This window comes from Labrus bergylta, chromosome 17 (genome assembly GCF_963930695.1).
Source record: "Labrus bergylta chromosome 17, fLabBer1.1, whole genome shotgun sequence".
Taxonomy (NCBI): domain Eukaryota; kingdom Metazoa; phylum Chordata; class Actinopteri; order Labriformes; family Labridae; genus Labrus; species Labrus bergylta.
The window spans coordinates 2,605,293-2,632,651 of NC_089211.1; the positions used below are offsets into that span (position 1 = coordinate 2,605,293).

General features: G+C 40.0%; 2 protein-coding genes across 9 annotated transcripts in view; both read left to right on the plus strand.

The window, feature by feature from the left end:
- Window positions 1-62: 62 nt before the first annotated feature.
- Window positions 63-9,461, plus strand: LOC109981656 (bromodomain-containing protein 3). Of its 3 annotated transcripts, none has more exons than XM_020630560.3 (11): window positions 63-389; window positions 1,841-2,172; window positions 3,706-3,843; window positions 4,788-4,923; window positions 5,711-5,811; window positions 5,903-6,139; window positions 6,229-6,357; window positions 6,478-6,678; window positions 8,662-8,780; window positions 8,864-9,138; window positions 9,231-9,461. In XM_020630560.3, the coding sequence occupies exons 2-11, from the start codon at window positions 1,984-1,986 to the stop codon at window positions 9,329-9,331; spliced, it is 1,626 nt and encodes a 541-aa protein (XP_020486216.1). In that variant the 5' UTR covers window positions 63-389; window positions 1,841-1,983; the 3' UTR covers window positions 9,332-9,461. The 3 variants fall into 3 exon arrangements, with proteins under 3 accessions (XP_020486216.1, XP_020486214.1, XP_020486215.1); XM_020630558.3 differs by having other exon boundaries at window positions 5,900-6,139; window positions 9,231-9,458; XM_020630559.3 differs by having other exon boundaries at window positions 63-371; window positions 5,900-6,139; window positions 9,231-9,458.
- A 7,157-nt stretch (window positions 9,462-16,618) lies between these two features.
- The window catches only part of vav2 (vav 2 guanine nucleotide exchange factor), a 236,145-nt gene continuing 225,404 nt past the window's right edge, over window positions 16,619-27,359 (plus strand). For 3 of the 6 annotated variants that reach the window (XM_020630586.3, XM_029276749.2, XM_020630587.3), the window contains exon 1: window positions 16,620-17,945. In XM_020630586.3, the coding sequence (XP_020486242.1) occupies window positions 17,742-17,945 (204 nt within the window). In that variant the 5' untranslated portion in view covers window positions 16,620-17,741. Of the gene's footprint in view, window positions 17,946-27,359 lie in introns of all 6 variants that reach the window. The other 3 variants (XM_029276751.2, XM_020630589.3, XM_029276750.2) reach the window with 2 other exon arrangements.

A 27,359-nucleotide genomic window follows, 5' to 3' on the forward strand; every position in this document is an offset into this window, starting at 1 on the left:
TGGTAATTACAGATAGCAGTATCAACGCACTCCAGGAAACTAGGTGGCGCTGTCCACATTGTTGACAACCTGCTAGGATGATAAAAGGTTGGAGTGAAAAATACCATGTTGCAGGTTTTATCTGTTCCTAAGAAAGTTTTTAGCCCAAAAGTTCCTCCTGAGGGTCGCTCAGTAGTGAACTGGGCTTTGTAACTTTGGTCTGCTTGTAGCGTTTAGCCTCTTGAATTTCAACAGCGCTTGAACTTCTGTCCCGACGAGTTTATTTATTTTTTATTAAACCAGTTTGTAACATTTCCAGTATCTTCGTCCTGAGCAGGGAGTTCTCCATCGTCCGCCGACAAACAACAAAGATACGTCGGAGTTTCATGCAGGTAACGCTAAGCTGCAAGGTAGGTCGTGAAGTGAAGAAAAGACATCGTGCTTTGACTTCACACGCTTAAAGTAAATGACTCTCAGACAAGACTTTTATTAACTATACCAAGTAACAAATCATGCTTACCAACATTTCTAATTTTGTTAATTGCAACTTGACTTTTTTTTTTAGTTGTGCTGCCTCCGCTTTCGTCAGCTAAGTTAGCTTAATAACATAAAGCTAATAATACACAATTAACAGTGAAAGTTAGCCCCCCTGCAATAGTTACTACCACTTCTCAGTCCTCCATAACATGAGCTGAAATGTTGTTTTTATAACATGGTGATCATGTTTGATCCTTTATGACCAGAGAGTCTCATGTTAGCTTTTATTATCACGCGTGGTCGATTAAAAAACATGTTATTTTAAATTAATCTGCACACTGTCTAGGAAAAAACATGTTCAACTGTTACAAGTCATTGTTCTGCAGAAGTGTCCACTATCTCTCTACAGAAAGAAACAACAGGTCAGAATTATCAAGCGTCACATGTCACACTAACATCAGCCTCTCGAAGCTTTCTGCTCCACGTCCTATGTGTCAGATAATACAAATAATAATAATAATAGCTTTATTTATATAGCACCTTTAAAAACAATTGTTTACAAGTGCTGTGACAGACAAAGCAAATACAGCAACACGACAACAGAACAGAGATCAACAGAGAGGGCAAAATTGTAAAAATGCAAATAACAGGTATGGAGAGGCAGTTCATTACAATGAAGGAAAATTAGTTTAAAATCAATCAGGAGAGAACAAAATGAAAATTGAGGGAGAGTGGGACGACATCACATCACAGGCTGTAAACACAGAATGAAGATAAAAAGAAGGGATAAACAGGACATTGGTTAAATGAATAAAGCAACAGAGAACTGAAGAGTTGAACAATAAAAGGAGTAGGAATTTAAAAAGACTATGAGCAGTAAAATGAATACAGGAAGGGATACATTTAAAGGCTAAAACATTTATAGAAGAGAAAGATAAAAAGGTTAAAAGCAATACAATTGATAAAAGAAAGAGAGAGATCTTTAAAGGAGAAATCACATAAAAGCAAGTCTATGAAAGTGAGTTTTAAGAAGTGATGCCACTGACTCTGCCCGCCTTATCTAAACAACGCAGGTATTCAAAGACAATATTGTTTTACCATAATAAGATGACTACAATGTATAAAAAAAACTGTCATTAAAATATAATTATAACAAATATTTCAGTCACTCCCTGGCTTGTATGTAAACACAATTCTAAGCAATCACGATTCCAACACGCATGCATAGTTTAGTATCATACAGCAGCAAATGATAAACAGCCAGGGTGATGCATTAATGTGAGCTGTTCAAACTGTCTTTTCTATTACTCTGTTTCATATCTTGTAACCTGAGTCTTTAAATCTGCTCATTTGATCTGACTGCCTTTTTTTTTTGTGTCTACAGATCAAATTGTCTTGCTTGAAACTTATGAATGAAGGAGCCTGGTTTTCCCTCGGAGCCTTCAGTGAGCTGGCAGACGAAAGCAAGAATTCACAGAATATACAAGAAACCATCAAAGACAGCAAGCTGTTCCAGCCGTGATCATCATGTCAGGGGTCCAGCACCCTTCACAAGCTGTCAATCCTCCGCCTCCTGAGGTGACCAATCCTAAATCACCGGGTCGAAGGACCAACCAGCTGAAGTTCATGCAGAATGTGGTGATCAAGTCCCTGTGGCGGCACCAGTTCGCCTGGCCGTTTCACCAACCAGTTGATGCAGTCCAACTTGGACTACCAGTGAGTAGTTTAGTATTCTCTAAACTCTTTAACTGAGAAGCATTAGTACACTTTTTCAGCATGTGGTGCTTATTCTTTATCTTTTTATTTATTGAGATAATCCAGAAAAAGGCAATTCAAATTCCAAGACAGGCTCAAGGCTCAGGTTTATTATTTATGTACTCAGTACAAAGATAATGAATTAAGCACTTTAATAACAAATAGGCAAGTTGCTATACCCTCCTTTTTTATTAATATCTTAATGTAGTTAACCGCATGACTTGATAGTGAAAGTCAAAAACACGACAAGAAAAAAACCAACATGACCTAGAATTTTCCTTGATGTATAAAACCTTGTCAGTGTTAAAGTTAAGGACTTCAGCATTTACAAGAGTGTCCTGGCCAAGAGGGGCAGCAGCACAATAACGAAGTTCCAGAAGTAAAACACAGAGCAACTACAGATACAGATGAGTATATCCTGAGTCACAGAGCAGGAAAGTCATTATTCAAAGAATGTACAACCTGAAGCATCTTCCTCCAACACCTTCAATCTACTTTTAAAAGATTTGAAGAGATCAGCTCAGACACGGATCATCCTGCAGTAGTATCGTACCTGAAACTCCTTTTTTACCATTTCAAGACGCACTTTGGAAACAGATAACACCAATACGTTTTGAGACTGGATTACAGAGCAAAGACTTTGGCTTGCATCGATGTTCACATGAAGCCAATTACACAAGTAATGAGGGAAGCAGACTAAAGGCCTTTGCACACTGAGTCTGTTTTGTTCCAGTGGGGAAAAAACATTGAGTCAGATGCTTTTATTTTTTCAATAATTGCAAAAATTAGCTATTTGGGAAAAATTGATGGATGCAGTGAAGTTGATTTTGTGGTTATATCACTCTTTGAAAAATTTTAAAAAACGAGGTCCGTCTACAAAAAAAAAAACAAGAAGAGTTTCACCCGTCGATAAAGGAGAGTTTTTCCTGTTGATAAGGAGCTGCAGAATTCTCCTGATCGTTCCCAGGTGTATTTCAGGATGTCAGTGGTCCAGTTTGTTAAGCTGCTCTCTATTATGGAACCACACATTAAAAAAGAACATCACCAGTTGAATCAATTGATGCTGAACAGCGGCTGACGGCATATTTGAGGTTACGCTACAAACACACGAACACAAAAACAGGGATGGATGCGGAAAAAAACGCAGGAAATCAAAAACCAGTTCCTTATAAAATAATGACAAAGTTAGTAAAATGTGAATATTATTATTATTATTATTATTATTATTATTTTTTTTTTTTACATACCTCAACTTTTAAGGAAAAAACAGACTCAGTGTGCAGTGGCTTTAAGTATAGACTTATAACGGAGGACATGCCGGTGACAATGCAGGCCAGCCAACTCAAATAAGGCGATGTACAATGATGATACCTTAAGATTTGTTATGAACCTTAAAGCACCATGATATACAGGATCCAAAGATTCAAGTCAGTTAAATGTCAGACTTTGGCGCCCTTTAAAGAAAACTAATAGTAAGACTTTATCTTTCATCAGGATTATCACACCATCATAAAGTCTCCCATGGACTTAGGAACCATCAAGCAACGGCTAGAGAACAACTACTACTGGAGTGCCAGTGATTGTATGCAAGACCTCAACACCATGTTCACAAACTGCTACATCTATAATAAGGTGAGGAGCTGTGGTTTGTATGTTACATATCAGTGTTTCCCCTAGGTTTAGAGCTCTGGGGGGGCGGGGGGGGTGGGTGGTCCTGCGAGCTGTTCCTTTAACTCCCGTTTCTGAGCGCGTGCGTGCGTGCGTGTGTAGAGGAGAATTGTAAACGCGTTAGTACGAATTTTCATGAAATTAATTCATCTTGGTAACTTTGTGAAATGTATTATTCTGTCTAGCACCTGTTAGCACTCCTACTTTGGGTGTCTGAAGCTGTAAACTTATTTGGTGAAACATCTACATTGTAGCAGATCTTTATTTGTTTAAGAGCTAACCATATGTTGTCAGCAACTGTTTGTTAGACAGAGAGTCTACATCTGTTACGTATACAAATAAATGTCATGTCATCTTTATTGTTTTATAGTGATGCACCCAAATAGAAAGGAATTTGTGGGTTGCACCTTTTAACAGAATATAAGCAGCACTGTGAACACTGTTACTTTGTCAGTGATTTGTAAGCATGCGTGTTGGTAAAGTTGTCTGACCTTGGCCGATTAAATGGTGTTATAATCTACAGTCTGTTTCACGATTTCTTCATTGGATTTATCCAGCAGAAACAACCCTCACCTAACAACGTGCGACCATGTAGAGACAGAAATGACATGCCGTCGTGTAAATAAGATAAATAATATAAGGCTATTAAGTTTGTTTAATAAAATGACAAGGTGTCGACCTGTTCTATAGGAAAGGTATCTTTATGACTTCTGTTGTTATCTGGCACTTTAGGCTATAGAAAATGAAATGAACTTGACCATCAAGGGGGGTGGGGGGTGCCGTTGGGGGGGTGGGCCGCCCCCTAATATAATGGTTGGGGAAACACTGCATATCATATATAATACATGTCGTTATGCCTCTCAAAACTAAATCTCTTGTTTTCCTGTGTGTGTGTGTGTGCGCTCTAGCCTACAGATGACATAGTGATGATGTCCCTCGCCTTGGAAAAGGTTTTCTTGCAAAAAGTTGCAATGATGCCTCCGCGGGAGGTGGAGATTTCTGCTGATGCAGCCAAGGGGAAGGGCAAAAAAAGTGTCTCTCCAGGTACAGATGTTACTATACGACAGGAATACAAACAGGGGCTACTTCACATGCTCCTGACGTGATATAGTTATTGTAAAGGACGGAGGAATTTAAATCAGAGAGATCAGGTCACATGAATTCAACAAACCAGCAGACTGCTGTAGGTTTAGACGGCTCACAGATTAAAGTACGAGTTAGATGTGTGACTGGAGGAGAGAGGAAAAATAAAGAAAAAAAACCTTGAAAAAATTTGATTCGATTGAGGTAAACATAAATACTGTGTGTCATACATCTCTTTAGTTTTCTCCCTCTAATGTAAAACATTTATTAAGGTCATTAGTAAATAGAATAAATGAATGTAGACATTTCCTGAAATGTACACAACATAATGTCGGCCCTGCTCTCAGTTTCAGTTTTTCATGCCACCCCAGTGTGCATTCCATTAACTAAAGTGAAAAAGTTACACTGAGATCTTCCTTGATATTTAAGCTTTGACTGTATTAAGCATTTTAAAGGTGTGTAAAACATTGTGACTGTCATTGCTGTTGTTTGTCTTGGAGTGAGATTTATTATGCGAGTGTAGGGTGTATATTTCAACCTGCATAAACATCAATGTCACCCTGAGTCTGTGCTAAAAGGGACAATCAGCTATTTTATTTTCAATGCCTGTAAATACCCCCGAGGTAAACGTTGAACCGCTGAACAGCTTGGTTTTTCCATTTTAGTCAGTCTCAATATTCCCTCATAAACTGCTATTTATATGTTTCTACTTTCCCTATTTCCTTTTATTTGTGTCAACATAATAAAGGTAAGCAGGATGACACTGTGACCTCACTTTTATCACCGACCAAACCCACATCTCCACCAGTCCCCAGCAACACACCCAGACCACCGCAGCCCATCACAAAAGTGAGTCCCTGATTGTGTTTCAACTCTCAAAGTTTTTTTATAAAATCAGAACTTACTCTGAGGGTTTTCCTCTTTCGTGCCAAAAAAGAAGAAAGGGGTGAAACGGAAAAGGCGGACATCTGAACATCAGAAGGGCTCAGAGGACAAGGGGCTCCAACCACAAGAAAGCCAACAGCTCAAGTATTGCAGAAATATCCTGAAGGAGTTGCTGTCTAAGAAACTCCTAAGCTTTGCCTGGCCGTTCTACAAGCCTGTGGACGCTGAAGCTCTGCAGCTGAAGGATTATCATGAAATCATCAAATACCCCATGGACCTCAGCACAGTTAAAGTATGAACCGTTTGTTTACATATAGATTTTATCAATAGGTTTTGTTGTATTCATTATGGAGGTTATTGTGATAACTTTTTATGTTCCAGAAAAAGATGAACGGAGGAGAGTACCAGGACGCACAGAGCTTCGCAGCAGACGTGAGGTTAATTTTTTCCAACTGCTACAAATACAACCCTCCACACCAAGAGGTTGTTGCTATGGCCAGAAAACTTCAAGTGAGCCTGAACTTACTACCTCTAATAATTCAAGAAAGATGTCAAATGTTCTGCTTCTCTTAGCTCAGTTTTCTGTGTCACATCATGCTTCTATGGTCGTGCTGCTTGTGTCTTCTTCAGGGTGTGTTCGAGAGGATGTTTGCAAAGATGCCAGACGAGCCAGTAGAGTTGAATCCACTGATGAGCGGTGCGGGTTTGAGCGGTGCAGGTTTGAGCGGTGTCGGTTTGAGCGGTGCAGGTTTAAGCAGCGCAGGTGTCAACTTGGACAAATGTGACTCAGAAGAGGAGCGGACCACCCGTATTGCTGAGTTGCATGAACAAGTAGGTTTCTACATGGGTAGATCTGTAACTCACAATCTTATTTTTTCCTCAGTGTCTGCTTATCAAAATCTAAACTGTACAATCTGTACTCACCTAATCACAGTTTAGGTTTTTTTCATAACCACATTCTTTGTAAAGAAAAAATCCCCCACACCACTCTTTTTATTTTTGTATTTATTTATTAGCACACATAAGAATACATCAAAATAGGATTAACAAAAAAACATAAAAGGTGTGTCAGGAGAGGTCAAGAAGCCAACAGGCTTATACAAGGGACCTCACCTCTTAAGAGACAAATAAATCAACTAAACAAATCCAATTACACAATTTTAAATATAAACACATATACAGTAACCTATACACGTATTCATACACACACACTTAGACACATACATACAATAAAAAGACTGAGAATGTTAACCCTCTATCAGCTAAATGAAACAGGCATTGATCTATTAAAAATGGAGTGAATGAGTTAGTTGATGGAAAATAAATATATTTTATATATGCAAAAGTTTGACCTCATGGATTAAATGTGAAGACAGTTTCCTTTAAAAAAATCTCTGTAGACGAAGAGTCGTTAATGTGTTTTTTGGAATTCCATATTTGTACCTCACGATATCTGATGGAAAACTGACCGTGTTTGGTTTTATAAAAAGGAAGATGAAGATGATCAATCTGTCTGGTAGAATATGAATCTGGGAATCACTCTGTCTAAGCATCATCAATTTATTAGAAATCACAACGTTTCGGTCCCTCTGAACATTTCTCAAACAATTCCCCCACTATGATCTTAAGGGGGCAACGCTCCGCCTGCTGCGTGTGCTCAGGTGTTAGACATTTAGTCTAACTAGAAGTGTCTCTCAATCATCACTGGGCTTAAAGTATTCCGATACTGTTTCGGATCTCCACTGGGGGGGGGGGATACATGTGAGATTTTTTGTGGACACACTTGATGAAGTTCAATCCATGGAGTTCACCTGGCAATGGTATGCGAGTAACGCAGCTCTCACTCTCAACATACCCATAATCAATGTTACTAGCCAATCTGAAACCGGGTTAAAGGTCCAGTTTTGGCAACAGGGATCTAGCAATGCAGCATGTAATGCTAGGCGCTTTCCAGGTGAATTTTTCCACCCATATGATCGGCATTTAAGACCAATGGACTACATGCAAGTGGTTGAGTGTTCGCTGTTAGGTTTTTGCATGCAAAAGGCAAAACTTCAAATGATGTATTTTCATATTTTGTGCAGCAGCTTGCTGCAGATGTGTTCATCTCTTAGTTTTGCTCCATTGTTGGTAGCCCGGAGCCCCCAAAGACAGTCGTTGTGTTCAGTGCGGTCTGGACGTTGGTGATTACTTCCGTGCAGCGTACTGTATCAGCGCTCAGTGCGCGTGCAGGCAGGCGCGAGCATGTCTGTCATTGAATTAGTCTCGACCCCTTAGGCTCAGGATTTATGTTTTACTTTGAGCCCTGTCATCAGCAGTAACATGTGCAGAGTCACTCAAATGTAGCATTTGAATTTCTAACAAGAACTGTTATACACTATTAGAAGGATGAATGGACAATGCATCACATGCTGATAAACATGTTTTGGATGAAAGTTAATAACACCAGTTTACACCATTTACAAATGTACTTCTTACACCTTGAATATTTGTTGTCTCTAATCTTTGTCACATCCACTGCACACAGATTTGAAATAAACTCTAGATACTGGTATCCTATTAAAAGGATAAGCACTCATTTAAGACACCCCTCATCCCAATTATGACCCTATGCCCTGCTAATAAATGCTATGGCCCTTTAGTTGCCACAGCAACCAAAACAGACCCAGGCTCTGTTGATGTGAGCTTCAGGTAATGACAACGCTGATACTACCTAGTCTACCACATGGCAGAAACTACCTTTATACTTATACTTGTATTTGATTCCTTGGTGTGTTGTTTTTTTAACACTACTGTTGTCGACACTTCCCCCAGCTCAAAGCGGCTCATGAACAGCTCGCAGCAATCTCTAAAGTCCCTGGGGTCAAACAAAAGAAGGGGAAAGAAAAGACAGAAGACAGCAGGCTGAATGAAGGAAATACAAAAAAAAACAGGTAGGATGTTGTGAATCATCAATTAACTATTTGAATGCTGAACCACTCTTACATGGAGATGTTTGACTCTTTGTACATTTCAGGCAGGTGTGGAAAAGCAGTGCGGACTGGGATTCAGATGATGAGTCTTTGCCGCTGACTTACGACGAGAAGCACCAGCTGAGCCTGGACATTAATCGGCTGTCGGGCATGAAGCTGGGCCGCGTGGTCCAGATCATCCAGTCGCTCGAGTCCTCGACGTGCGAAACCAACCCCGAAGAGTTCGAGATTGACTTTGAGACGCTGAAGTCGTCCACTCTGCGCCAGCTGCAACAATACGTGAAGGCTTGTCTCTCCAAAAGGTTTAAGAAATATCAAAGTGAGTATGAAAACTTCCCCCCTGCCATCTTGTTTTTTAATCATTTCACATGTTTGATGACGATGCCTCCTTCACCTCCCCGTCACCTGTAGAGAAAAGCAGTCGAGCAGGCTCTCACAACACGGGCCACAGCAGCTCCACTTCTACCAGCAACAGCCCCGGTGACTCCAGCGCTGAAGACTGTGACTTGTAAGATGCAAGTGAATTTATTTATTTGATCTTTTGTTTAAAAAAGATGTTCAACACTTTATTTTTGTATTGTTTGTATTTTAATGTGAAGGAATAAACTTCTCTAAAAAAAAAAAAAACGTTTTTGTATTCAGTGTGGTTCACTGTCTTCATAAACCGTAATATCCGTCTCTGGTGTTTCTTATCACACTCTGGAAACTCAAAATATAGTGGCCTGTAGGACTAGTGCACATCTCATAACATCTGAGTCTCAAACAATATCCTGTCTCCGCCAGCTCTTTATCTTCATCCTGTTTAATTACAGCACAGGCCTTTTTCTTCACAGTCTTCATAGAAATGCTGATACATTCGACTGTGTCAATTCACAGTTCTTAGTGTTGTGACCGGGGACATTTAGCGACGGATTATCTTACAATGAAATACAAATGTAGTTTATTCAATCACAAAAATAAAAGAGACAAGTAAGAGGTTTTCCAATGGAGGTCACTCATGTTCTACTGTTTTAAGGACACGTCTGAATAGTTTGTGTGATTGGTTCGCTCAGCTTCTTCCATTCCTAGATGCAGCTTTAGCGGTCATGTTGATTTGCCCTGTACAACATCAGGAAGATCAGACCTTACCTGTCAGAACACGCTACACAGCTCCTGGTACAGGATCTTGTGATATCACACATCGACTATTGCAACTCTCTACTGGCAGGTCTTCCTACATGCACTATCAAACCCCTGCAGATGATACAAAATGCAGCAGCTCGACTGGTCTTCAACCTTCATAAAAGAGCACATGTCACTCCTCTGTTCATCTCCTTACACTGGCTCCCAGTTACTGCTCGCATCAGATTTAAAACTCTGCTGCTTGCTTACAAAACAGCGACAAAAACTGCTCCTCCTTACTTTAACTCTCTCATCCCCCCTCTCCACTACGCTCTGCCAATGAAAGGCGTCTGATCTAACCTTCCCAACAGGGCCCAAAGTCTCTAACTAGACTCTTCTCCTCTGTCGCCCCCCGGTGGTGGTAGATCCTTGCTTGTGTTGTACTTACTTTGATATCTATCGCTTTGGATAAAAGTGTCCGCTAAGTGAATTGTAGAATTGTTTGATAGAGAGTCAAGTTACTAAGGAACATAAAAGAAAAGTTAGTTAGTAAAGTGTATTTTCTTTTGATGCAAAATTCTTTAACCAATTAGTTAATATTGAAAGAAGCATGCTCAAAGTCCTACTCAGCTTCTTATGAGAATGAGGTGAATAATAAAGGCAGAATGATTCTTTATATCAGCAAGGGAAATAAATAAATAGTTGTATTTTATACTGTGTAGCACTGAGAACGTGGAAACAGGTCAGGTTCCTCCTTTCCATTATACTTTTGAATACTTGATTTTTGCCCCCTTTAAACTCATTTATCATTTATTTTGTATGCAGCTTGTTGATGACCTACCTAAGAATGTTCCAAAAGCAACAAGTCTTACTGAAAAGACTTGGAAAAAGTCCAGACTTCAGTTTTATTAAGTTGTTTATTTTTGATGGTTGTTGTTAAGAATATTCTCTTAGGCTTCGGGTAGTTTTGGTGTGTGTGCTGTCAACCAAAAAGCTGACGTCATCACGCTGATTGGTTGCTGGCTTGTAGTCACTTCCTATTGAAGATGTCCTGCTCATTTTAACAAACCGTTTGCCTGGTGAAGGTCCAGTACCAGAAACGTTGCCAATAAATGTTTGTTTGCAAGTTAGACAGTGTGTGGGAGTTTACCTTTAAGTATTTGATGGACACATTGCTCTGCTACGCACCCGTCTTGAAAAATGGATGTGTGAAAGCCAACTGGAGGCATGGATGAGAGTCCAGGGAATGTCATTTGTAAAAAAAAAAAAAAGACCCTCAACAGGTCCCTGTGTGTATTTTCCCCCCAGCTGTCTTAATGGTTTGTTTGCTATTAATTAGACTAAGCTTCAAACATTCCATCAAATGATCTGGATTTTGTTTGTATTCTTTTGGTAACTGATACCTTGCATATATTCAAATGGACTTTGTACATGTCAACATCTCAAGCTTCCCTCTTGAAGCTTGGAGAAGAGATTTGTACTTTCCTCTAAAACATGATATTTAACTTTATTGTATCATCTTAGGTCTATTTCTTCCATTATGTATAACTAGAAGCCTTCCTCTTGTGATTATCCATGGACTCATTTGTGGATTTGATGAAGCCCTCACGCCTTCTTTTTCTTTAGCACACAGCTGGCATTGTGATTGTTTAACAGGAGAGTTGTAAAATGCTGAAAATAATGGTTCTGTAGTAAACACAACACAATGGCACAACCCCAGAGTGAAAGAAAGCTCTCCTGCTTGTACCACTCCACTCACAGCTGGCTTGCCAAATGCTCTGCAGAAACTGGCCCTGAGCCAAAGCTGACCAGTCCAAACAGCTGGTGCCTCCTCCAGCTTACGCTCCATCGGATCACAGCGCTTAACTCCTTCCAACAAGCGCTGGAGGCACTGGGGGGGTAGTCGTGGTTGTTTGTATGAGATGGTCTGGGGTTCCAAAACGCTGACTTGTATAGGCAGAGAAGATAAACTGGGATGTATGGTGTTTTCTACACTGCTCGCAGTTCAGTAATCAAACCAGCAGATGGCCTCCATGATCTTTCCTCAGCTGGAGTGTGATGTCTGATCATTGTTTCACATTTTTAAACAAATACTGCTGTTTAATGACTAATGTAGACTTCTTTTCCACTTAAGTATATCAGCTCATAAGAGAACTACAGCTTAATGTGGTTTTAACTAAGAAGAAATACTTGATAACTATTTTAAATAAAGACCATAGAAGATATAATCTCTAAAGCAACATGCTCATGGCTTTTTTATAAAACAGTATAAATGGACGTAAGTGCTCCAACATTAGTGCTGGCAGAAAAAAAAAAAAATCAGGATGTCCATAACTGTATGCACACTGTGGAGTCATTCATCATTTACACCTCATTTTCTCACAGCCTTGCGATCTGCCCATGCACTGTATACATGTTGCAGGGACGGGCGCTCTTAGTGACCTGCATTCCCATCATGCAACATGAAACATGTCACTTCTCACCCGCCAACAACCTTGTGGCATGATTGATCAATGCCACAACTTCAATGACAACTAGTCATTTCTGCCACTTCTGGCCATCGCTCACAGCATATGAATCCAGTGTTTAAAAGACCACACTCGTGCAACTCTGCAGACACGCCACACAGAGACTGTGTTTGCTTTGATTAATGGATCTCTGGTTTTCATTTTCTTAGCGCCGCAGTGTAGAGTAAAAGAACATTCCAGAAAATATATAGACTCAATGAACGCGACCTCACAATGTCAATTTGAATCAAGGTATGTAAAATGAACTGCACGTGTGTGCACTTCTGTTCAGTCAACGATTAATGCTAATGTGACATGTACCAAGAATCTTAATTGCAAATTAGCTGATACTGTTAGCCTCCTTTTCATAGGCTCAATTTGTTACAAAATATATGATGCTTGTTAATGTATTTTAAAGCCATTACTTATCCAAGAGGAGAAGTTGCTGAGTGTGTTCTTATAGCTCTGCACTGCATAATATTCATACACAGTATACTCACCTCTTTGGGCTGTCCAGGACCATTAGCTTCTACAGAGCTGTGACGTTAGATCAGAACTCTGTTTCTATAACATTAAGGTCATCACTGATGCTTTTATTTCACATTACGCAGGGGCGTATCAAGAGGGGTGGCATGGGCCCCCCTTAAAGTCTTATTGGCCACACCAGGTGCCACCCCAAAAAACCTTGAATATTATTGGCTATTTACCTTGCCAGAGTTGGGACTTATATTGATATCCACTATTCAGGTTGTGTTGCAACAGTCAGCTCATAATTTTCAGTGATGCAGATGTTCGTTTGCCATTTTTAACATACTTTAAATTGTGACTTTAGACATACATATCATTTTGAGTTCTTGAAGAATTAAGCTTAGAAGATGTTTATGTTTTGATGTATATTATCTTGTGTTACTTAAAAGTTGATGTGATTAGTGCAGACAGAAGGGGTAAATTAAGGCTCTTCATTCATATGTGAACATAAACTTCAGGCCACCCCTCAAAAAGTCAGTGCCCCCCCCAGTCCAAAAAGTCTGGACACTCCCCTGACATTAAGGTTACAGATGCATCCAGTGTACTGTCTGTTTTTGGGAACTGCTATCTGGTGCATTCGGCAAAGCAGAGGAATAAGCATTCCAGCAGAATTCAGTTGAAATGTGACCATCAGTTATGTCTTGTTTGACAACAGTTGTTCAATTGAACACATAATCACATATTTTTAAGACAAATCAGTAAAGCCATATTTTTTGCAGTTAAACACTGCAACTTGTTCAAAAACTATCCAGGATTTAGATCCAGTCCCTGAAGATATGAAGAAAGGCATGACATTGCAGCTCAATCCCCCCTCAAAGGGCCTGCTCAAAGATTTATAAGCCATATTTTAGGCTGATGGGAGATTCAAAAGGTCTTTAAAGGTTAAGTGAGCTCATGGTGCCATGAGTCAATCTCAAAGACCATTTGAACATCACAGAATGCATTGTGCAAAAGACTATCAATAGCCATGCACCCAGCGACTTGCTTTTTATATGCCCAACATTGCAGAGCTTTGTCACACACTGATAAGGATTTTCTTAACCATTACAAGTCAAAACCAGGAATCTTAAATAAGTGTTGTATCAGACTGAATTGTCAGTTTGTTACACTCTGATCATCTTGTCATGTGGTATTCATATTGATAGTTCTGACTGCTCTTTGGCTCTGCTCGGTTGCACATAGCTTGACAACTCTTTCAACGGATTGATAAAGGCTTTAGACCAACCTATGGGGCTGATAGGGTTCAGGTAGGTATGTCACAATGCCAGACAAATCCATACATTCAAATGAGTTGGCTTGAAGGTTTGGATCAAAGAAAGTATAGGAAAACTCCCAGGGAGAGAGTTTCAGACAATTGAAACAACATATACTCGTGTACTGTATATGTTTTTGAAGTCTCTCAGGTTGTGGTGGACCTTATCCTGACATGACACAGCACCCTTTCAAACTGATCTCTGGGTGATTCCATGATAACTCTAGAGCTTAGACAATGGGAATGATTCCTACTGGTGCAAAACAAATCATTCAATGTACAGTTAGTTCATTTTAAACACTTCTAACAGACATTCAACTAGAAATGTGTTGCATGATCTCTATAAGGGTGATGGTCTTTCCATTTCCCTGCAAGCTCTACAACCAAAGGCTTGTCTGCTTGTGCCTGAAACACACTAAGTGGTATTTGTGAAGTGAAGCTGGCAACAAATGGAAGAACGGTGTAGCTCAAAGACAAAGTCCATACTCTGAAGTGAGATGTTTCTTGAAGGCAACAGGTTCCTCAAACAATGGGGATACCTGAGAAGTTAAATTTGTATTCCTAATTTTACAGAATGTTTCCTCTTTTGGGGTTTACACTAAAGTTAACACCTTCAACAGCTCCTCCCTGTAAAGTGTTGTATGGCCGAAGGAACAAAAGATGGTAAACTCCTGCAGTTCCACTGTTGTAGTTCTGTCTCATCAAACTTTATAGCACATTTAATGTGTCAATATGTCTTCTTGACATCCAGTGGAGTAACACATTTGGGTACAAGGCCATTACAACAGCAATGAAAGCTGAAGAAGACGATCCATGTGCAATGGAAAGAACTAAAAGTGGCTACTTAAATCCTCTGCCCGATTATTGATAGTTTCAGTACAGCCTCAAATACATGGTTCTCATGTATACATCCAGCATTTCAGTCTTAAAACGTCCGTTTTTCAGATTTAAAAAAAAAGAAGACTAGTACATCAGGACTTTGCCGTGCTGCTCAATTTTATGCCTGGAGATAAATGAGCCAAATGTGATACATCCCTGAGGTAATGTGAAGGTGGGAAGGGAACATTATGACCCAGGCAAGAATGTAATTAGACATGACAAAGAATGTTTAACAAGAAACAGGTGGCACATTGATATTAATAGCCTTTGCTATTTGCGATCCATTGGCCAATTTTGATTGATTTATTAACAAGGACCGACATTAGGGAATATATTAGATGAGAGAGATTTGGAATGGAAAAAAAAGTCCAAATGAAAGCAGAGGAAAATAAAATAATTGGTCTCAAGACCATAACCGATGTCACTTTTAGAAAGTCTTGGTCTCAGAACTAAAAGCATTTGTACTGGGTCTTGTCACGGTCTCAGACTGGACGGACTACAGATTTTAAATCAAGACCGGTCAAGACCACCGCTGACCAGCTGTTTTGTCATTACTATGATTAGAAGGAAAAACACTTTTTCTAAAAGAACAAATCACTTCAATTCATTCATAATTTGATTTTTATCCCCTGGTTACAGCCGCAACCTTCCCTGTGTTACAGTCTAAGTGAGTGACACCCACTACCCACAAGTTGATGATTTTTAATTTGATATTTATGGTCTTGGTCTTGGTCTTGTCTCGGAATCGCCCCGACTTGGTCTTGGACTTAACTCGTCTCAATCACTAAATGTCTTAGACTTGACTCGGTCTCGATTAGTGTACATGAACGGCCTGGAAACTACAGTATACAGTCACCAAGTGACGCAGCTTTCTGTTATCTGTCCCCAAAGTGCACCTAGAAATATGAAAAAGGAGTTTCAGGTACGCTGCTCCTGTGGCCTGGAATCAGCTGCAGGAGGATTTGGGTCTGGGGGAGCTGATCTCTTTTGAATCTTTTTAGAACTAGATTAAATCGCATTGGAGGACGATGCATCAGGTTGTAGACGCTTTGACTAATGACTTCTGCTCTGTGACTCAGGATATGTTGGTCTGTGTTTGTAATTGCTCGGTGTTTTTATGTCTGTATCTTGTTAACTGTGCTGCTGCCTGTCTGAGCGGGGAAACTCTTTTAAATCAAACTGATGATGTATGTAGGAGTATAGTCAAGTATTTAAATAAATATGTGCATGCTGGCTAGTCTTGAAACTTCTTATAATTGTCAACCAAATTGAAGGCACAGGTTAGCTGTGTCTGCATGCTCTCTGTATGTTTATTATACATTTCATATTTAAGGCACTTCAAAGATAAGACATTGGACATTCCCATCACATCACGGATCATACTGCAGCGAAGGCAGGCCATAAGTTAGTGTGTGTGTGTTTGTTTTTATTTAATATGAATTGCCCCTTTAATCCCCTTGTTTTATTTCCTTGTGCAGTGTGCGCTTCATCCGTCAGAGGGCGCATCCACAGCTCCCACTTCAAAAATATATTCCCTGAAACTCACATTCTTGGAGTATGGATCTACTTGAACAAAGTGAGGACACGCTGTTTTACTCTCACCTTTGCACGAGATAATCAGCACGTACTGGGTGAACACCAAACGAGAAGCCTGGACGCTTTCTCCCGAGGCTTGTGAGACTCGGGGTCGGGAGTTAGGACCGCTAAACATCTCATTCCGAACGGGAAACGAGGAGAGGGAGACGCGGAGAGAGAGAGAGAGAGAGAGGACACGAGCGGAAGGGAGGCAGAAATCACTGAAAAGCAGAGCTGTGTACACGCGTAAGGATATTTTGGGCGTGCGTAAAGGCGCCAAACAAAGTAACGTTAACCGGATAACTGTAAACACTGTTTATCTTTTTTCCTTGGACATGTTTCCGCTGCCGGAGCGCGTTGTTTGGACTGTGTTATTGTGAAACGAGGGTGATCCTGTGCGTTTGGGAAAAGACTGCTCTGTGTTGTATCTCTTTTCTCATTTTATTTTTTTGCCCTGGAAAATACGGAAAGTTCTTGTTTTGGACGTTTAACTTCTGAAGAAACGTTAAATGCAAATGTGGAAGGGGTTTCTGGGCAGTGGTTCATCAACTAAACTGAGTTGAAACGCTGTTTTTTCCACATTGTGTAGTAGCCTGAAATGTGAGACACTAGTGAAGTCGACACATGACAAACCGCTGTATACAGTCGTTACATGAGCTAGTGTTGGAATCTTTCATTTACGCGCTTTGCTCTGGATATGCAAAGAAAAGTTTTTGAGAATGAAGAGGAGAAAATTACCGTAGCACGTCTCTGTTTTCTGGTTACATCGCCGCCGTCTGCTGAGCTGGATTTATTGAAACCGTGTTGTTATTTTAGTCTGTTTCAAAGCTTTCATCATTTCCATGCTGTGGAGACAGCAGAGCTGACATGCGCCCGGAATGGGGATATAGCACGGTGACCTATTATCACTAAAATACAGAAGGGGAATTAACTAATTATTGCGCTGATAGTGAATGATTAAGCCATCAGGTGGGGAAGCGTGCGTATTGTCTGCGTGTGCGCCGTCAACCTCCGGTCTAAACCTGGTGTGATCCACATCGAGGACTGTGTTACTTTGTGAGGACAGTCTCCGGAGCAGACATGGAGGAGTGGAGACAATGCGGGCGGTGGTTGATAGACTGTAAGGTCTTGCCCCCGAACCACCGGGTCGTGTGGCCCTCAGCGGCCGTCTTCGACTTGGCACAGGCCCTCAGAGACGGTGTGCTCCTGTGCCAGATGTTGCACAACCTCTCGCCAGGATCAGTGGACCTGAAGGAGATCAACTTCAGACCCCAGATGTCACAGGTGAGTCTGCTTAGGTGTAAACTGCAAACCATCAGATGATGGTGTGTTTGAATCACACCTCCAGGCTTTGTCTTGTTACGGTGTTTACATGTGTGACTCGCTTTGTTTTTGTTTTTTTATCACACTTTTGAAACTGTCAGGGCAGCCCCACATATTTTATGCCATGCTTGGATTGTTTGGGAAGCTGAATGGCATATCACAGCATCTAATTCTTGGATTTTCCCCTGTTGGTCTGCAGATTCTAAACACAAACCCTCCTGCCACAACAAGCCCACTGCTTGGCCTCAGTCCAGTGTAGAACCTGTATGTCTATATCTGTGATAATACAGCAGCTGGACAGATGTTAATGGTGCTGAGGGTGGGTGAGTGCAGGGTCAAGAAGTTTGCACTGGTGAAGAAACCCCTGCAAATAAGTCAGGGGTTTCCTCTGCTGTAGGCCTTGAGCCAATCACGTCTCTGGAGTTATTCGTTGTTTGATGTCTGTTGGACATATACATTCTTTTTACACTTCACTTTTTGCAGTGTAGCCTTTGTTGGAGCAATATGAAATGTGTCAGTGGGATAAATATGTAGTTGCTCTGCCATGACAGCTACAGCGTCAACACATTTGCTTTGGATTAAAGGGTGTTAATTGAGTATTATTCAGTCAGTCAAGCTCTGAGTGGAAGGGATCAAAGATAATCATGTGCTTTGGAATAATAGGGAAAGTAAAACACTAATAGATCCCAAGTTGAGCCATTTGGAGCGGTTTTCCTTTTTTTCTTTTGTTGACCTTTTCAGAGTCGCAGGCGGGTGTGGCAGTTCAATATGACAACAAATACAAAAGTCATTGAAATTCAGAATATTTGTTGGTTTCAGAAACCCCAGCATCAACCAATGTGCTGCAGTTCTTAGAAAAAAAAAATAATGAAAAAGGCCGTTTTGAATCTCAATTTGCAGATCGTGCAATGGTATGACTATGCACATTAACTCACATGACTTATATCTTGAACAGATGACATTTTGAAAGATCATAAACGTTGTTTTAACTTGGGCCAATATCATCTGAAAATATCAACCAACTGATGTATCATCAAGCTCTAGTTCGAGCCCATTTCCTTCTTTAGGATTATATGACAGAAGAGTAGGCGCAAAAAGACAATCAGAAGTTTCCTGTCTTCCCTTTTTTTGGGTTAAACTCAGAGAGAAATAACTGTGGTGGGAAGTAGCTACACTCAGACGAAACAGAAGCCTTCATGGTGGTACAATTAGAGGTTTGTGCACTCAAATTATATAAAGCTCACACTCCACTTCAGCTCGTTCAAGTTTCCTAAGCCAATATCAGGAAGTGTCGGGCACCACAGGAAACTTACATGACCACAGTGTCGGAGTAAAAGTGCACTGTGGCATTGGCTTTTTATTGACTTTTGCTCACATTGAAGTCCAGTCTTAAGCACCACTGAGCCTTCATTGCTGTATGCTCGTTGATCGCTACTTTGTATAGATCCATGATGTGGAAATGCTGGTTGAGTCCGGTTGTTCTAATGGTATGAACCTTGAACAAGTTGCAGAATACAGATTTAAAGCAGTGTTTGTTTACGTTTTTTGAATGGCATCCAGGCAAAGATCTAGACCAACCTGACAAATGATACAGAGATTATTTGAAAGCACAAAGTAGGGCTGGGAAATATATTGAGTTTTTAAGATATATTGATATATTTTCAAACAAGATATAGGGTAAGACAATATTGTTAATATTGATATAGTTTATGTTCCATTAAAATAACGTTATAGAGGTGCCGGGTCACCTTTTTCCTCATCTCACTGATGATGACTGACTGTCTGTCCCTCTTCACCCTGCTCCTCCTCTCTCTCTCTTTTATTGTATTTAAGGAACATTTTTATTTTATAATATTACTTTTTAAATTCACAATCAGGTAGTTTATTTTCCATGTGTTTTCACTGTTTATAAAATACAAATCAATATATATCGAGTATCGCCATTCAGCTAATCAATATCAAGATATTAGTTTTGGTTCATATCCCCCAGCCCTAACACAAAGCCACATAATGACATCTCTGTACACCACATTTGTGCTTCTGTAAAGCTGGGCCCATCTATAAATATCATTTGGACTACTTCTGACTTTCTGATGTTAAGCTTGGAAGTGTTAACCTTTATGAGAGGATCAGGATCACAGGTGTAATTAAAAGACTTCAGCATATGAAGACAGTTATTTTTGCCTCTCATTCTCGACCTGTGAACAAAAAGGCATTGAGTAAAAGCTGGTAACCAGAAACAAGTTGAAATATCCTTAGGTTCTTGATCTGAAATGTGAGTATTTCCCACTTTCATTCGTGTAAAAAGACAGGTTAACTGGATAGCTTTTGCATTTGTCTCTATTTCTTGCAAAATTTTACACAAAAAAAGGGAGAAACAATAAAGTGACTCAGATTAAGGATTGCAAGTAAATGTCAGTTTCTGCGCTGGCTTCTGGTCTCTCTCTCTCTCTCTCTCTCTCTCTCTCGCTCTCTTTTTGCCTAGTAACCACCAGTAGCCCTGACTTATCAGCTCCAGAAGCCGCTGACTTTCATGATTACAGGGCTGGAGAGAGAGAGAGAGCGAGAGCACTGGATAGCATGCTTTGATCCGCCCACTAATCCCAATGCTCCCAGTCCCAACTGTGTGGATCTGCACTAGAGGGTGGAAGTGGTGTCCTCGTTGACAAATTGGGTTAAACAAAATCCTGGCAGCAGCACAGTAGTATGTGATTTATGATAAGGAAAAGGTCAGAGCGTGTGCTCTAACACCCAGAACACACACAGTCCACAGCTCAGCCAAATGAAGACGAGGTGAAGCCGAGCAATTACATCATTTGCCCAGGACAAAATTTCTCTTTAACCCCCCCCCTGACTGCTCCCCCTGCACGGTGATTGATAGTTTCCTAAATTGAGTTTTGTCTCCCTTTTAAGTGCTCATGGTCGCCTTGAATGTGTTATACACTGGCAGGAGGTGTTAAAAGAAAGTTGAAACAGTGTGGCCTGCATTAAAATTAGTTTTTTTTTTGTGTGTGTGAAAGAAAAACGTTCAGCCAAAATGAATCCACTTCTTCCCCGACTGACCCGTTAACTCTTTTCATTTGCTGCTGTTAACAGCCTATAATCACAATGATGCTTAAAACTCTGGCATTGATCCCAGTTTGTGCGCCAGTGCGTTTTCATTGTGTTTTACTGCTTTCTGTGGCGCACCAAGGGAAGTTATTGGAGCAAAACTGAAGTCAGGATGTATTGTTACTGTAAGGCATGTTTTGTTGAAAGTGTCCATAAAATTACTCGTTTTGCCAGTCACTGAATCCGTGTTTGTTGAGACCACATGTTGAGGGATTGAACTTTTTAAAGAGTTTTTCTGCTCTGAAATGTAAAATTGGAGGTTTGGATTGAAGTTGTTCATGTAGCACATTTAATACGAACATAAACTGAATGTGCTTTACACAAAGGTTCAACACCAATCCAATATCAGCAAGCATTTGGCAGCAGTGACGAGGACAAACTTCCTTTTTTAACAGGCAGAAAAACCTCAAGCAGATATTGTTTAAAGCAGGGTGTTTTTAAGTATTTTGATACTGTTGAGTATTTGATTTTTTTTCTGTAACATTGGCAGCTTAACAAGGGACTAGTTTACTTTTTGTTGTTCACATTTCCCCCCTTCGACAGGATTCTCAAATTCTGAGAATCCACATGATCATTTCACGATGTTTCAGTCATTTTATGAGCACTGTCTCTAAGCAAAGCTGGAAGCTTACTTACTGGACTTTCTGCCTGACTTGCACTTGTTGATGTGTGTATAATAATAATGGCATAACAAAAAGAGGAAGGCCATTGCAGAATCGACACAGTGACTAAATACAACTGAAGATGTGCATTCAAGTGGCTAAAAAGGGAAGTGTTCATTCATGCATCCACTTCCAGTTCACAGTATGGCAGTTTGACAGGTCATTGTTGTACTTATGGAGTAAATCATAAAATAAAGAACAGCAAATATTTGTTAAACCATTGTGACTGCATCTGCAATGATACCTGTTGGGTACACGCTTCCCCTGTTAAAAAACGGTAAACAACTGGCAGTAGGGTTGCCAGGAAGTTACTATAAAATTAACGGTATATTGCTGTTGCTGAAATTTACAGTTTTCTACCGTTTTCTACCGTTTTGTCAATACAGTAAAAAGCTGTGATTTTAAACCTTAACAGGAAAATACTGTTGAAAGGATTAACTGTTTAATATTGTTTATTTACAATTCTTCACAAGAGGTATATTTGCAGATTTTTACTGTGAATTGTAAATACTACACCTAGCTATAGATTAATTTCCTTCTACCAAAATGGACACAATATATTTATTTTCTAAACCTAGTGATTTGATAAATGATTCCTTGCATGTCAGGTTATGTTTTAAAATAATAAATAAACATTACCTTTAAAATTGCAACTTAAATGTTAAGACAAATAATAAAACTTCAAAGTGTCTTCTCAAACCACTTTACTGAAACTGTGACAAAAACAAAGAAAATACACTTTAAGAACATGAAGGTTAAATAGGCAAAAAATCTAACACAAATGCTTACATTAAGACATTTACAAAGGCCATTTCCAATGTAAAAAAAAAGTGTGTTTTGGTAGATACATTTTAAACAGAGAAGCACATTTTTTTTTGTTATAGTTTCATAGCTGAATAAACAACCCCCAAAGGGGTAAGGTGGGATAACATGTTCATCACATGACTGCTGAGCGGCTGGTGCCATCTTCACACACCTAGCATTGATATGAAAGGCTTCAAAGCATTGGGCGCTGTTGCTCCGTCCGCCATTTTTACCTCATCCTTTATATGTCGGGTCCAGGCTGCTGAGGTTCCCCCTCATGTCCATCTGGAACAAATATCCCACTTTGAGGTGCATATGTGAACAGGCAAGTCCGGAAGACTGTAGGGGCAGCCTGTCCTGAAATTTTCTGCACATTGTCAGGAGTGCATGAGTAAAAAAGACTGTGGAATCAAATAATAGGAAATGTAATGTAGGGATAAAAAAACTAAATCCTGTACACTCCAACCAGGCTAAATTATTTTTTTCTCCAACCCCTCTCAGTATGGCCTTTTATTCATTGAAAGATAATACTATTAAAAACTAGTGAAATCTCTGGTTTTGAATGATCATGACAGGTTCTTTAGAGGTCATGGACAATGTACATGTTGAGTGGTGAACTTCAAATTGTGAAAAGACTTTTTCTCTTGTAAACACACATATCTGGTGTATTGCAAGCATGAGAGGAGATGAAGTACCTCTTGTCAGTAATCTGTAGAGAAGACCTTTATTTAAGTGTTAAAAATAAAATTCCTGAATGTATTCTTTTTTAAATAGCAAGGCCTTCCTCTCTGCAGTACTTGATGGTCAGGAATAGATGCTTAATGAGCAGATGGAAATGCTCTGCAGCTCAAAGTGTACATATCAAGAATCCAGTGCCTCAGGCTGCATGTGAAAGACAAGACTGAGCTGTAATCTCTGAAGCCTTTTGTGTGTTCTGCTGCGGTTTTTTTTTTTTCACCAGGCTTTTCTCGCTGTTTTTTTCCCTGTTAGTGAGGTAGTTGTGAATGCCTTTGGGATGACTCAGGTGTGTGTGTGTGTGTGTGTGTGTGTGTGTGTGTGTGTGTGTGTGTGTGTGTGTGTGTGTGTGTGTGTGTGTGTGTGTGTGTGTGTGTGTGTGTGTGTGTGTGTGTGTGTGTGTGTGTGTGTGTGTGTGTGTGTGTGTGTGTGTGTGTGTGTGTGTGTGTGTGTGTGTGTGTGTGTGTGGCTTTGCCTTTGTTTCATTGTTTGTGTGAGTGTGTGTGAGTGCACTTGCTTGTAATGGGTGAGTGTGTTGAGATGTTGAAGTACCTGTACCTGCTCAGACTGAATCGCTGTTGGCTAAACCCCCTCAGCTCTCCTGGATCTTCTTAGTGCTCCACAGGGCTCCAGATCTCACACAGCGTGGGGCTGCTCTCCACTCACAGTAATTGAGCTTCTTCTTCTTTGTCCAGTTGACATCAGAACTATTGGCTGCTGCCTGAAAACACCTGGAGCTGATTGGAATTTCATTATTATTTTCATTATCATTATTATTCCTCTGGGAGGTATTTGCTAACTCTATCTGTAGCTCGATGTCGTGTAAGTAGACCACAGTGAGTTTACTGTTTAGATTTTAACATTTTCTGTTTCATTTTAATTGTATATTTTTAGGAGAAAATATGAATACCATTGTTTTTCCCATACCGGGTTATACTACTTACTTCATGATATTATAATATTCATCAATTAAAGATAACCCAAGACTCTTTAAAGCACATCAAACCTAAGCCTTGATCTGCCTCCCTCTTATAACACTGACAGCTTAGTCTTAAAGATCTGTCTTAAAGAACTCTGTGGGGTTTGAAATAAGATGAAAGAGAGTGAAAAGAACATGGTGAATGCCCACCCATAAGCACAAAATCTCTGTTTGGGACTAGTGTATGAAGGGGGTTTAGTGACTACTGTCGACAACCACCCACCCTGTTTCCCTCAGGGGTAATTTAATCTCAGCGTTTGGTCTACTGTTGACCCCTTGACCCCAGCACCCGCCGGATGCAGGTAATACCCCTAATGGAGCTCGTTAGCGACACGTCCTGGGTTGCACAGCTGGGATAGTGCCCCCTGGGAGCTAATGGGATTGACAAGAACGGAATTGGTCTTGGCCAGAGTGTTTTTAACATTGTGTGTGGGCTTCTCCTTCTTTAGTTCTCTGAAGTTCTTTTCAGCTGTAACACTTCTAGATACTCTTTTCTTGTGTGTCGACATTTCCCTTCCACTTGGGATAAATTCCAGTTGAAGATGCTTCACTGAGTTGCTGTTAAAGACATCCAGTGACACTGACAGGTTGTGACTAAGGCTTCTTTAATTCCCTCAAGAAATGACACACATCGGCCAGTGAGGGAAATGTCATCATGCAGCGGCCATGGGATCGAATCCGACCCTGCATGTCATCCCCGAGGTCTGATTCGATCCCATGGCCGCTGCAACGAGGACAACAGCCTCTCTACAACGAGCTTGTGATACAACCGCTAGGCCAGCACCCCTAACTTCAAATTTGTAAGGCGGCCTGGACACTTTTAAAGTCTTTTTTTAGTTCAAATAACTAGCTTTTTAACAGTGGCATTTTGCTTTTCAGTTATATATCAACTACAAATACTTGATTAAGACAACCAAATCAGAACAATGTGAATAACCTCTGTGGCGTTATTGTCCTGTTTTTTTGACCTATTGAAACTAGGAAAAAAAACAGAAATGATAGCCAAAGCCATGCAAAAGTACCCATGTAAAAAAAATACAAAAATCTCTTTAATCCCAGGGGATACATCTGAGGACATGGCACCGATCAATGATCTCCACTATGGGTGTGTACCTCTTTTCATATTGAGGTAAGGCTGTATAGCCGAGCACAGAGCAGCATTTCCAGAGCTGGGAGGAATTCAGTGTCCTGTTCAAGGTCGCCTCAATCAGGCGGATGCCTGGAAGCAGGAAGGAGCTTGAACTTTGTCAAGTTGAAGGACAGTGTCGGTATCCTCCTTGTTTTAAAATAAACACTTGCGCATAAACAGAAGTAAGACAGAGCGACTCTTCCGCCCAGCTGCTTCTCCTGAAGTTATTACATTATCTTGTAAGCGGAATATGAATTCATCTTGAAAGAAATCTTACCTGAGGTTGCACAGGAATTTCCTTCATAGCTTCCTAAATTTCCCCGCTCGCATCTTTTCCATATTGTTCCATCCAACTGAAGATGCAAGGAGAGATGCAGGGAGAAAGGAATCCAGGGAATAAGTATCTTTAAAAACAAACATGTCCTTTCCTCTGAAGCTTCATCTGAAGCATTTCCTATTTCTGATGACGGCAGAGCAGCTGGATGAGCTGTCAGTCGGGCTTGATAGCTCTGTTGGTTTTGTATGTTTAAACCTCAGTTTTCTTGTTTTAGCAGTGAAGTGGTTGTATGACATTTAGCGTATGGAAAGATTTGGTAAGGACACCCATATTGTACTGAGACACTATCTGAGAGTACCAAAATGAACTCTTAAAGTTTCTCTTTAAACCCACATTATCTAAAAGGCTTCATGAACAATCCTACTTCTACCTCTAAATCCTCAGTTTATATCCAGAGAATAGTCTTCTGCTGATATTCAAGTGTGACATTTGGAGCTTTTTTTTTTAAATTCACCTTTAACAATATAGCATAAAGAAGCACCAGTACGTGGTGACATTTTATGATCCGACTCCATTATTGCTTTTTCAATCTAGGTATGAAAGAAACAATCTGAACGATTGCAGCAATCTGCATGAAAAGTTTAAAAGACTAAAACGCTGTCTGATGTGCAGGAAGAGAAAATAAGATGAAATGGAAGCTTGCACGTTCTGATAAGGAGTTTATGGACTGGAACAATGACCAAGAGTTCAATATATCATTTGGCAAACTTTATTTTTTTTCACTTCCTAGTTCCTTGTTAATTTATAATGTCTTATAATCTGTTACAAGGAGACAAGGAAATGGGATTAGAACAAAATAAGTCAATGCTGTTCTGGACTTCGCACTTTTTTTTTTTTTTTCACTCAAGCACTTTTTCTTTTAAATATTAAACCAGGCAGAAGTCAACATCTGATCCTCATCACTGCAGCTGCCTCCATTCTTGTCCGTATTTACTGCACAGTAAGGGTGTTACTTTTAAGTTTAATCATTAAAATGAAAAACTCCAGTCAAAATCCCAATCCATATTATCAAAGTGTGGTGTTTACATCTCCAAAGAAAGCTTCATTGACCCAAATATTATTAGCATTTTCCTCTCTTAAGTTAAAAATGTGGCTTCTTCTTGATAGTTTTCTTAATACGACACAGTCTCCGTTGTCTTAATGTGTAGTATCAAAAAATGCAGACGCTTTGTAAACACATTGATCTTCAGTCATATTTTGATCAAAGGCTGGCACATGAGAAGAGAGCGCTGTCTAAATTGCGCAAATAGATTGGCAACCTAAATGTTGCCAATTAATTTTGTGCAATTAAGACGAGTTTGCTAGCAATGTTTTAATAATTAAAGACAAGAAATGACCTCATATTGGGTGCATAGTACTTCTATTCTTGTTGCTGTGGTTTCAATTCAGGTTTCAATATTGTTGGATCTCTACTAGAATGGCTTTATTCACGATGCTGCCCATTTCTTTGTATTGATTTCTGTAATTGAAAAAGCCTTACATCGTTACTAGTGTTTGTAACTTGTGTATTTATTAAATTAAAGATTTATTTTTAGGGCCATTTTGCCCTTAAAGATTGGGACAACTGAAGAGAGATGGGAAATGGAAGGAGAGAGTGGTGGATGACATGCAGCAAAGG

Coding starts and splice junctions, on each gene's coding strand:
- LOC109981656 (XM_020630558.3), top strand. CDS start 1,984: ATGTCAGGGGTCCAGCACCCTTCACAAGCTGTCAATCCTCCGCCTCCT. Junction 2,173..3,705: donor CAGTCCAACTTGGACTACCA/GTGAGTAGTTTA, acceptor ATCTTTCATCAG/GATTATCACACCATCATAAA. Junction 3,844..4,787: donor ACTGCTACATCTATAATAAG/GTGAGGAGCTGT, acceptor TGTGCGCTCTAG/CCTACAGATGACATAGTGAT.